General features: G+C 37.4%; 1 protein-coding gene across 2 annotated transcripts in view; it reads left to right on the top strand.

Moving 5' to 3' along the window:
• Positions 1–10,948, top strand: part of LOC127812674 (bZIP transcription factor 16-like) — a 32,631-nt gene extending 21,683 nt beyond the window's left edge. For both annotated transcript variants that reach the window (XM_052353174.1, XM_052353175.1), the window contains exons 11-13: positions 9,141–9,218; positions 9,312–9,437; positions 10,106–10,948. In XM_052353174.1, the coding sequence (XP_052209134.1) occupies positions 9,141–9,218; positions 9,312–9,437; positions 10,106–10,222 (321 nt within the window). In that variant the 3' untranslated portion in view covers positions 10,223–10,948. The remainder of the gene's footprint in view (positions 1–9,140; positions 9,219–9,311; positions 9,438–10,105) is intronic.
• The last annotated feature ends 1,713 nt before the right edge of the window (positions 10,949–12,661 follow it).

Here is a 12,661-nt window from a genome sequence, read left to right as displayed (position 1 = left end):
GCATAAATTTGATTTCCATTCTACCAAATGCGTGTTTCTTGGTTATAGCCATGTACAAGTAAGGTATAAATGTTTGCATCCCTCAAGCAGAATCTATGTCTCTAGACATGTACAATTCAATCCAGATGAATATTCGTATCCGTTTTTATTTTCACCTTTCTCTTGTTCTTCCTCTCAAATTCAATTTGTTCCCACTGGCCCTTCTACTACCATTTTTCATTCTCTTCCTACTTTCTCTTCTAGCTCCTCATCTTCTCAAGTGGCACAGTTCTCTGCTCCTATCTTTTCCTTTTCTATCTCTGCTGATCTTGCCTCTTCTTCTGGTCATCCTTGAGAGTCTATTTTGGATCAGCAGCCTTGTCAACCCATTCAACACTCTCTACCTAAATCTAGGGTTGCTCTAGCTCCTTCAATTCATCCTATGGTCACTCGATCCAAAGCTAAACAGCTTATTGTCACCTCTCTCCATACCCCAGTGAGTACCCTAGAACCTAGTTCAGTCCATGAAGCTCTCTTAGATACTCATTGGCATAAGGCCATGGTAGAAAAGTTTTCAGCACTGCAACGTAATCACACATGGGATCTTGTCCCTTTTTCTTCTGATATGAACCTCATTGGCTGCAAGTGGGTGTTTAGAATCAAGTATAATTCTGATGGGTCGATTCTTAAGTACAATGCTCGGTTGGTAGCCAAGGGTTTTCTACAAACTCCTAGAATAGACTATGCTGAGACATTTAGTGTTGTTATTAAGGATCCTACCAATCGTGTTTTATTTTCTTTGGTTGTCACTTTTGGTTGGGACATTCAACAAGTAGATGTTAACAATGCCTTTCTTAATGGAGATTTGATTGAAGAAGTTTATATATCCTAGCCTGGAGGCTTTGAAAATTCTTAGTTTCCTTCTTATGTGTGTAAACTGAAAAAGTCACTTTATGGTCTTAAACAAGCTCCTAGAGCTTGTTACACAAAGTTGAGAACAACCTTGTAGAATTGGGGGTTTATAAGAGTTGTTTCTGATAACATGTTTGTTTATTAAAAGGACTGATAAATATGTGTTATTCATATTGGTGTACGTTGATGATATATTGTCACGACCCTAGGGGTGAATCAGTAAATGGTTGTTAATAACTACTTGTATGTGCCGTTAGTTGCTAACTAGATAGGGGTTAAGTGGTTAGGGAATTAGCTCACTATTTTGGTTATTATGTTTGTTAGCTGTTATAATGTTAGAATGCTGTTATGGTTGCTAGAGGCTCTATAAGAGACCTATAACAATATGAGGAAGGATCATTGGAGAATAATACAAAAGTCTTTATCTCATTTTTCTCTCTCTCTCGTTCTCTCTTTCATTCCCTCTCGTTCTCTCTTTCTCCCTCCCTCATTCTATCTATTTTCCTACATTCATTTCTTTCTTGGAATTCAATCGGAATTTCCTCAATTGTCCGGCCCATAATTTGAGGGCTTGACATATACTTGTTATGGGTTCTAACCCTATAGCTCTTCGAGCTTGCATTCAGGATTTGGACACACATTTTGCACTCAAAACCTTAGGATCTGTCAACTATTTTCTAGATTTTGAAGCATATAGAGATGCTAATGGTACATATCTCACTCAATCAAAGTATACCTTAGATCTATTGAAAAAGACAGCCATGCAAGATTGCAAACCCTGTGTTACCCCTATGAACTTGGGAGTGTCATTGACTAATGAGGGTGATTCCTTTTCTGATTCTTCTCTTTATCAAACTATCATTGGATCTCTCCAGTACTTGACATACACTCGACCAAATATAGCTTTTTGTGGTGAACAAGTTAAGTCAATTCTTGTCATCTCCAAAATTGCAACATTGGCTAGCTTGCAAACGATTGCTACAGTATCTTAGGATAACTATTGGTTTGGGACTGTTGTTTGCTCCTACTTCTAGAGATTTGTCCCTAACAGTTTATACGGATGCTAACCAAGCTAGTTGCAAAGTTACCAGGCAGTTTACCAGTGGGTTGTGTGTTTTTCTTTGTCAAAATTTACTGGTTTGGAGCTCATGGAAACAATTTGTAGTGGCCAGGTCTGTTGGAGTGGCTGAGTATTGAGCAGTGGCATAAGGAGTAATTGAAATCTTGTGGTTCAAGTCTTTGTTTTTTGAGATAGGATATCCTTGTGATCATGTTCTTATTTTATGGTGTGATAACCTAGTAGCAAAAAAGTATAGCAGAGAATCCAGTATTTCATTCTCGTACCAAGCACATTGAGATAGATGTGCACTTTGTTCATGAGAAGATAGAAAATGGAGAGACTAAAATCAGATATGTTCCTACACCTCATGAAGGGACAAATTTTCCTCCTTGTGTGATAAGCTGGGACTAAAATTGTCACCTATGCACACCTTATTTACTACAGTATTAGTTGATCCTAAAATCAAGTCTTCTACTTCTACTAGAGGGTCTACTTTAAGGGCAAATGTAGAAGGGATTAATGTTGAGTAGTTTGATTTACACGTGTAATTAGTTATGCTATTATATTGTTGTTGTATTTAGGTGACAATACACTAATACCCTCACTTATACTATTTAACACTCTCTCTCAAGTTGGAGCATATATATTAAGCATGCTTAGGTTGGTACAAATATAACTCACACAAGGATCTCAAAGAGACTTTGTGAGTAAATCAACCAATTGATCATTGGAGCCCACAAATGTTGTAACTATATCCACAAAGAGCACTTTCTCTCTAACAAAGTGACAATCAACTTCAATGTGTTTGGTTCTCTTGTAGAAAACAAGATTAGAAACAATATGCATGGCAACTTAATTGCCACAAATTAACTGCATAGACTCGACCTAAAGAACACCAAATTCCTCAATTAATTGTTTCAATCATATTAGCTCACATGTGGTTAGGGTTGTTACCCTATATTCAACTTTTGGACTAGACCTAGCAACACCACTTTGTTTTTTACTCTTCCAAGAGACAAGGATGCCACCAAAAAATACACAATTTCTAGATGTGGATCATTTATACTAGGAGAACTTGCCCAATCAGTATATGTATATCCCATAATTGGACTGTATCCATGATCTTGATATAATATACCTCAATTAGGGCAATTCTAATATATCGTAGAATATAAATCATTGCATTTCAGTGACTGTCACAAGGCAAATCCAAATGTTGATTTACCACACTTACAACAAGTGAATATCAAGACGAGTGACTGTAAAGCAATTAAGTTTTCCAACCATCCAACAATAGCTTCTAGGATTAAAAATGGGCTCCCCTTGTCCTAGTAACAATTTTATATTCATAGGAGTATCTATTAGTTTACACTCCAGCATCCCTATCTCCTCTAGCATATTCAAGGTGTACTTCTTTTGAGAAATGTAGATGCCTTACTATGATCGAGTCACCTCAATACCTAAAAATATTTCAAACATCATCCCTTGTAATCACGATATCTTCCTTTGAGAAATATAGATGCTTGGCTTTGAAATTGTCGTTAAAGGTGTGCCTTCAACTCAATGAGACCAACATCATCCCCTATAATCATGATATTTCGACCTATACCACTAGAAGAATGTGGGGAGACTGAGAGTGATAAAAAACTGAATAACTAGTTGCACTTTAAATTAACCTAAACTCAAGAACAACTGGATTGAATCTACCAAATTAGGCCTAAGGAGACTATTTTAGGCTATATAAGGATTTCTGAAGGCAACACACCAGCTTGGACTCTCCTTGAGCAACAAATCTAGGAGGTTGCTGCATATACACCTTTTCCTATAAATCATCATGAAGAAAGGCATTCTTGATGTCTAGTTGATGAAGAGGCTAGTGAAACATTGCAACAAGCAAAGACAAACAGAGGAAATCTTAGCAATAGGGGAAAATGTGTCTATAATCAAGGTCAAAAACCTGAGTGTATCATTTGGCAACAAGGGGGGCTTTGAGGCAATCAATCTGACCATCCGGACCAACTTTAATAGTATAAACCTAGCAACATCCACTAGTAGACTTACCCTATGGAAAAGGTATTAAGTCCCAAGTCTCATTATAATGGAGGGCAGATATTTCTTTAACCATATCATCTCGCCATCTCAAATGGGATAGGGCTTTTGAATAGTTTAGGAATAGAGATAGAAGACAAAGAAGAAACAAAGACAAAATATCCAAAGGGTAAAGAATGATAACCAACAAAATGGGAAATAGGATGTAGAGTATTGCAATGATGAGTACATTTACGAAGAGCAAGAGGTAAGTCAAGGTTAGAAGCAAAGGGAAATGAACCAAAGAAGGAAGGACTAATTGACACAGAAGGTGAGTCAGGAAATTGCTCCACTAGTTTGGCAACAAAGGGCTTTGGGTCCACAAAGTGAGGACGTTGTTGATAACTCTGAAGATCGAGAAAAATATTCAAAGGCATTATCACTACGAAGAAGACAGATGGGCACATTAAACTGAGTTTGAATTTCTACATAAAATGTAGTAAAGAAAAAACAATTCTAAACGATTTTTTATTAAATGCAACCACGTAGTTCGAGAAAAATCATTAATAAAGGTTACAAAATAAAGAAAACCCTTTTGTGAACTAACACGACTAGGACCCAAGACATTTGAATGGACAATGGAAAAAGGAGAACATGTTTATTGACTCTACTTGGGAAAGGAATACAACTATGTTTCCCAAGTTGACAAAACTCACACTAAGGTAGGAGGAAGGCTAGATAGACTAGGAACCATCTTCTTGAGACTTGATAGAGACGGATGCGCTAATCAACAACGAACCTGCAATGGTGAAGTTGTAGTTGTGTAAGCCAATGACGAAGCAGGGTGAGACTGATGGTAAAGGCCCTAAGACTTGTGCCTCGTGCCAATCGTCTATCTAGTCCTTTGATCCTAAATAAGAATAGAATTAGACTAAAGGTTATGGAATAATGAAGATTACAAATGAGTTGACTAGTAAAAAGTAAATTAAATGGGCACTGCAGTAAATGTAAAATAGAGGACAAAGGTAAAGTAGGAAAGGGTTCTACAATGTCGATACCCTTGACTAAGGCATTAGAGATCTCGAGTTTTGGATATGGGAGAAGAGAGAACTCTTACCGAATATGTGATTGGTGGCACCCGAGTTAAATATCCATGGTCTAATAGAAGATGAGGACTAGGTAAAATAAGCAATACCCTACTAAGACAAACAAAGGAGTCGGTGGTACCAGTTTGAGCAAAGGATGTGATAAGTGAAGTGGCTTGTAGTGCTACCTGGAACTAGAGGAATTGAACACGCTCTCCCTTAGAGATAGTCATTGGTGAAGAATCGTTAGGGGGGATAGCCTTCTAACCCTATGAAGAACCAACAACTCAGGTTCTACAACACCCCAAATCAGGTTTTGGCTTGAGAACCAATTTTAAGATGCTTTGTATAGGTCTTTAGAGGCCACTGCCAATGTCATCCAAGAAGGAGGGGTCATGAACTTTTAATCTGAAACAATTGTCAAGACAATTTTGGCACAACTTAGGCTACGTTCTCTTTGCTATTTTCAACCCATTTTGAGTTTTCAGTTTTTCAAAATATTAAAAACGCGTTTACTTTGTTGTTTTGAAAAACAAATTTTCGAAAACAAGAAAATTTTTTGTAAAGAAAACCCAAAACAATTGTTGTTTTGGATGTTTTCAGGAAAAACACACTGAAAACATCCAAAACGCAGAAACCCACCCCTCCCCCCCTCCACCCCGATCTCGCAGACTTGCATCTCTCCTCTCTCTCATATCTTCTCTCATTTCTCCTCTCTTCTCTTCCTTCGATCATTGATTGTCGCCGCCATCACCATCAACCACACCCGCCACCGCCACCAAGACCATCGCCATCGACCGCTCCTGTCACCGACCGTGCGAGTCGCTGTCAACCGCCCCCCGTCCTCTCTAGCTGATGGTGTTTTTTATACATGCCACGCATGCCGTCTACCGTGCCCACCATCTCCGTCACCACCACAAGCTGCCATCGATTGTGCCCGCCATCTCTGTCATCGCCATGAGCCGCCGTCGATCGCCCCCCGCCATTCGATCTTGCTGGTTGTCTCCTCTCTCTTCTCTTCTCTCGACCGCCATTCGATTTTGCTGGTTGCCATTAGATCTTAGGAGATTTGGCCTTTGGATCACGTTGGTTTTTGGGTATGTTGGTTGAAGGTCCCTTGGGTGTCGGGTGGTTGCCTTTGATCGCCGGAAACCACCGGCCACGGTGGCCGTTGGCGATTGGCAGTGCGTATATAGGTGTTGGCCGAAAATTAAAAATTAGATTTATGAAAATCCAATTGTTAAACCTGACCCATTTTTGTGTATGTTAACCCCCTTGGCTTGGAGTTTCTAATGGTAGGCTCCGATTGCGTAAATCTCTGGCTGATGGTGGTCGCTGGCGATAGAGAAGATGCAAGGCACCGGAGAAATGAAGAAGAAAAGAGAAAAGGAAAAAAAGAAACACAAAATTTCAAAATTCCAAAGTAAACGCGCTTTCTAGTTTTCTATTTTAAGAAACAGTTTTTCAGAATGACAAAAAGAACGCATTTTTAAAAATCTCAAAACAGACGCTCAAAATATAAAACTAAAAATGAATTTAAAATTTAAAACTCAAAACTGAAACACGAAGAGAACACCACCTTAGTAATTGATATATGCTTTAGTTTTCTACAAGTCTTATAGGTTGAAAAACAAGCAATTTGAACATATGTTTCAGTTGTCTAAATTGGATTTTTTTTTTCTTGTATTTGACATTTGAACACATTTTCTATTTTTTAAAAAAAATGAAAAATGGAGATTTTGTGGAAAATGGGATATAGGAAACTATAAAACATTTTCCACCATAGTTGTCAAAGGCTCAAGGTACATTGACGCAAGAGTGCTTGGAGCCTAGGCATGAGGAGCGAGGGGTAGGCATGAGCCTTTTGGATGTGAGTCGGTCATTTAAAATCATAAACAACAAATAACCAACGCTATTTAACTAAATAATGGGGTGTTTTATTGTTTTCTCAATTTTTTTTTAATTTTTTCTGGTTATTACTAATTAGATTTTAACAAGTCCATCAAAAAACAAAAATAAAATTTTATAGGTGCAAAAGGCATGTGCTTTGAACCTCAGGAAGAGACACACCTTCGTGCCTAGGCACGTGCCTCATAGAGCAAGGGCCCTTGGCCGAGCCTTGAGCCTAGGCACACCTTTAATTACTATGTTTTCCACAACTAAACAAGGCCTAAATATCACCATGTAAATGGACCGAGTTTGTTTTTGTCTGGAAGGGTCTAGCTATGGTATTTGGTCCTTTCAATAAGACTTATTTAGGTAAGTTGCTTTGGTGGTTGGTTATGAGAGCTGTTGTCAAGGAGGGGTAATGTCGGAAAAATGGTTATGCACAAGGATGGTGGTCTATTGGTTATGTAAGTCCTCACTCAGTGTTGTGATGTGTGCAGTGTTTTTTCATGTATGGGGAAATTTCTTTATGATTTTATTTATTCTTGTAAGTAGGTGTTGTTTCTCAGGTAAGACTTCCATTGGAAGTTTGTGGTCATAGGCATCTACGTTACCTAACCCCTTTTAGTTAGTAGAGATCAGGAGATGACTCTAGTTCTCCTAATAGCATTTTTGCAGTTTGTAATTTAAGGGTAGTTCAAGATTGAGTTATTGACCTTTTCTGAACTTCTTAGACTAAGCATAGTCTTCAAGATTGACATATTAACTACTTTTCTTGACTTGCCACATGACCGGTCCTGGTTAGACAGTAGGAGGACAAGAGGCTTTGATCCATTTAGGAGGAAGTTCTTTTATTATTTGCTTCTTTTATGAGACCCACTGTGATTGGGGAATCCCTTGGAGGGCTTAGCAGAAACCGATGGCTTCTCACAGTGCTTTGTTTGGATTGATTCACTGTGATCTGTTGTTAGGCCTCATAATTTGAGGTGGTGGTATAATATTGAATTGATGCTTCATTTGTTAGTAGAATACTGAATTACCTTCGTTGCTAGTGTTGTGTCAGGTTTTGTTTTTTTCTATCTGTGATGTTTAGTTAGTGATGTTGGATAGACTATTTTCTTGTGTTCCTGGCGCTTGGGTTTGCCAGGGTATGCAGAGGCTATGAGGGATCACTTCTTATTGTTCATGAGGGAGTAATTATCGGGTTTAGTAGAACTTTTGAAGGTATAGAATGTTTTACTTGTTTCTTAGATAGAGGCATGTAATGGAGGTCTGAAAATAATAGGTGAGCTAGAATTCATGTAATCGACACTACTGACCCCACCTAGTGGGATTAAGGCTTGATATTTTCTTGTTTAAGGAAGGGTAAACTTTTTCTTGGCATAATTGTAGAATTTGGATACACTATTCTTCCCTGTCAATATAGGCTTTCCCTTTTCTCTCTTTCTTCTTCTTCTGCCAAACCTTTATGCCACTATGCGAGGTCGCTTTTTTATATATTATTACTTTCCAGAAAAAAATAAGGGTAAAAGAAAATTGACTAGTTTAACTCTATTAATATTATGGCATTAGTTTAACTCTATTGTAATGGTCTTCTCTCTTCTCTTTTTAATTTAATTTAACAAAATTAAACCTTCTTTTGAAAAAAAAAAAAAAAAAAACTCCTTTGATATGATGGCATTAGTTTGTTGGTTATCTTTCTTGCCTACTTGCTATCTTCTTCTAAAGTATTAGTGTGACCCTCGGAATAATTATATGCAACTAAAGGTTTTGGCCACTCATTCAAAGTTATCAAATGTAACATATTTTCTCCTCGCAAGGGCTTGCTATCTTCTTTTAAAATTGTATTTTTGTTTTTTGCTGTAATTCTCAGTTATGATCTACATGCCCCAAAATGATAGTCCTTGGAGAAATATAACAATGACTAGTGAGACCTGCTAATCCAGACATTTCTTTCTGAGAAGCATAATGTTTGATGATAATGATTATGTGCTGGTTTCTTTTCATCCTGAGTAAACTGCACTCTATCTCTCTCTCTGGTTTTGAATATTTTTGTGGGAGATTATTTTTTGCCAGATACTGGATGAATTGATGCATTAACATGATTGTTTCTCCCAACAGATGAACTTCTGATTTCCCTGTTTTTATAATAGCCTTCTTGGATGTACAACTGTTGTTCTTGAGTTCAGGATGAAAGAGAGCTTAAAAGACAGAGAAGGAAGCAGTCCAACAGGGAATCTGCTCGGCGATCCAGGTTGCGAAAGCAGGTACTGATGAATCCTACTAACTTTTGGCTGTTTGCTACTTTCATCATGCAATTCCATGGTTCTATTACATTCATGCATCATGTTATGAGCCAGGTGGAATGTGATGAGCTGGCCCAGCGCGCTGAAGCTTTGAAAGAAGAAAATGCCACTCTTAGATCAGAATTGAGTCGCATCCGGAGTGAGTATGAACAGATTCTTGAGCAGAATGCGTCTCTGAAGGTGATTTTATTTTTTGCACGATCCTTCTCAGACCCTTGAGGATTGGTTATTTACTCCACTTGTAGTGCATCTACATAACAGATAAACTAATGTTCAGAAATACCACTAAAGCCAAACTAATGTTTTCATGTTATTATCATGTGTAGATTTGTTAGAATCATTCCCTCTATTTTCCTTGAACCTGTAAGTGTTGCTATTTTGATTGGGCCTCCTGAAAGAACACTTTGATGCCAAATAACAATCTCTGCTTCTCACTTCAGCACAGAGGCTGAGAGTCTGTTAGGTTAATAGTGTTGCAAAAAGTGTAACAAGAAAGGCATTTTGTGGATATCTGCTGTGGAAGCAATGGTTCAATTTTTTATTCTAGTGGGACTATGTGGAGGTGATACCAGGGGAAACAAAATGATTTCTTCCCATATATAGTTTTTTTTTTTTTTACCAAGAATGATGGGTTACCCTTCAGGGAACAAGTAGTGTTTTTTACCCTACCAAATAGTAGTCAGTATTACCTAGCAAAAAAAAAAAAATAGTAGTCAATATGTCTCTTTAAGTCAACCAAGCACATTGTTTTACCGCATCTACAAAGAGTGGGTCCTGAAATGCTTTTCAGTGTGCTAAGCTTTTCTGGTATGGTTCTCAGTTAAAATGATATGTGATTTCTTATGCAGGAGAGACTTGGGGAGATTCCCGGGCAAGAAGATGCAAGGTCTGGAAGAAACAACCAACATGTTGGCAATGGCACACAACAAACTGGGCAGAAAGATCTTGCGGAGGGTGGTCAGTGAAGTTCCTACTGCCACCAGAATGATCTCTAGGGTATTACTCTAACCAATTAGTCACAGCATGCCCTTAGCTTTGCACAGTAAATGTAGCTCCGGGTTCGTTTAATATTACCTCTTTTCAAGTCTGGAAATATATCAAATATAACCCATCATCCTTGGTTCGACCAATGTTTTAAGGTAGAAGATCCAAGATAGTATGTAGAATCCGAAATCTTTGTCAGACCCTTATGTCCTGTTAAAATAGTTTACCGGTATTTTGGTTTCGTACAATCTGTGGTTGACGATATGGGCAGAGAATTAGGCAAACTCTAGAAAGCTGTACTTCTGGATTTTTGGATCCGGTGTTTGTACTTATTCTAGCAATATGCTTCCGCATTAAGTACATTGCTCCACCTAGTTTGAGTTTGTTGGTTACTATGTTGAGTGTCCCCCACCTTTACTTGTCACTTTGCTGCCTATCTCCTTAGCGCCGACACTGACAAATCATGAATTTGAAAGAATTGGACAAGAATCATGAAGATGGATGTTAAAGGGTTGTTTCTTTCTTGCTTTTCCAAGCCTTCGAGCTTGTCCAAATCCTCCTCGATAGGATTGATAGATTTGGATTTTAATCTTTTGATGAATGTAAAATGCGGAATTCATGTAGCCAATTTTAGACAGTGGAATAAAGGTTTGGTATGTTGATAATGAATTAGAAAGTGAGCTTCATTGCAGGCCACTTTCCTGTTATATTTTTTTGTGAGAAATGCTCTTACCCTCTATATAGCTTCTGTTAAGTGAAACATAAAGAATGTTTATAATTTGAGATTTGAGGCTTCTTGTAATGATGGTCATCAACAATGATCAGTCAGTGGCTCTATGGCTGCGGCAAGTATTTTCTTAAGTCTATCTCTAATAGTGTCCTTGTCCTTGTAGGGTTGCCTATTCACAAATGTAATACTGCAAGATGTAACAAGGGGTGAGCTGTCCAATTTGGAAGAATATAAAAATCAAATTATAAAGTATGGTTTGAATATATTTCAATTCAAATTAAACCGTATTTAATAATGATATTAAATCAAATTAAAGTATGAAATTACTGTTTGGTTTAGTTCAAACTGCAATTTTTGCAATATATTAGTTAATAAAGAAATAAAATTTTGAACTCAAATAAAAAAATAATTACTCGTATAATTTATTATTTTTTCTATACAAGTTTTTAAACTAAAAAATGGGCTGAAAGTTTTATCATATATTTTTTTTTTTCCCTACTAGATATGAAGTGTTAGTTAAATATTATATATACAAGTTTTTTAGGTAATAATATAATGTAAAATAAATATTATATATATATATATAAGGGTTAGTTATGAGTTTTTTGACAAATTGAAGTCAAAATTGTAAACCAAAAATTTTGAACTTAGATTTTTTTGTTTTTTTGAATCAACGAGAACAAAATTAATTGGTTTGGGTTGAATCATATTATGCACACGAATGTTACAAAACGTATTTTTTTTAAGATAATTATAAATAAAATAAGATAATTTAATCTCCCCATCTAATTCTTCTCACTCTTGGCCATCCCTTTCTCTTTGCCTTGATTGTATTTCTTGCCGCCCGCCTTGCCGTCTTCCTTTCGTCATTCTCCTACCAAGCCTATTACCCACGCCCTCTTTGCTCCTTGTTGATTTATGCCCTACCAACGCTAATAGCTTCTGCTCTCGTGAGAGTGAGCTTATCATTGTAATGCCCTTACTTTTTCTTTTTTTTTTTTTTCTCCTATTCGACACATATTAGGCTTAGCTCATTACTGAATTTGAGCTTATGTTGGAAGTTTCCTTATGGGGCTCCCCTGCGAAGTGGCTATATACGGACCCAGGCAAAAGGACTTAGGGTTTTGACACTCTTTGTCACACTTGTCACAAGAGCGTGGGCTGAGGACGAATTTGGGTCACCCTTTGTGTTTCGGCTTGAGCTTGCACATGCACAATTAATGCGCCAGGTTGATGATGTTGTTCTTATTATGTTATGCTTCCGCCTAATTCTTTTGTTGGTTTCTTGGTCCTTCTTGCTACAGTCGTCGACACAACATTCTAAGAGGGATCTCATTGGAGTCTATCCCGGTTACCATCTTCTTGCACTTCATCGGGATTTGTAGGCTAACTAAATTAACACCTCTTTTATACGTTGGACTGGCTGCATTGTGTGCCTTCCTAGTAGATCTGCTTTTGACTTGTTAATATTATCTTAAGTGCTAGGACTCCTTCCTTATAAGGCAGTTTACTTTTTGCCTAAAGTTTGTTGCTGTTTCTCTTGGTCCGTTAGGTTGGCTTGTAGGGCAGTATTTTCCCTTAATAGGATTTTTGTTGTGAGCATTTGGCCCTATCTCAAATAAAAAGCGTGCAAGCAATAAATAAATAAAGTGTCTCATTTAGTTTTTAAGGCTAATTTTTTATTTTACTT

The sequence above is a fragment of the Diospyros lotus genome, chromosome 11, assembly GCF_014633365.1.
Source record: "Diospyros lotus cultivar Yz01 chromosome 11, ASM1463336v1, whole genome shotgun sequence".
NCBI classification, from domain to species: Eukaryota; Viridiplantae; Streptophyta; class Magnoliopsida; order Ericales; family Ebenaceae; genus Diospyros; species Diospyros lotus.
This window is presented reverse-complemented; position numbering and strand designations above follow the sequence as displayed.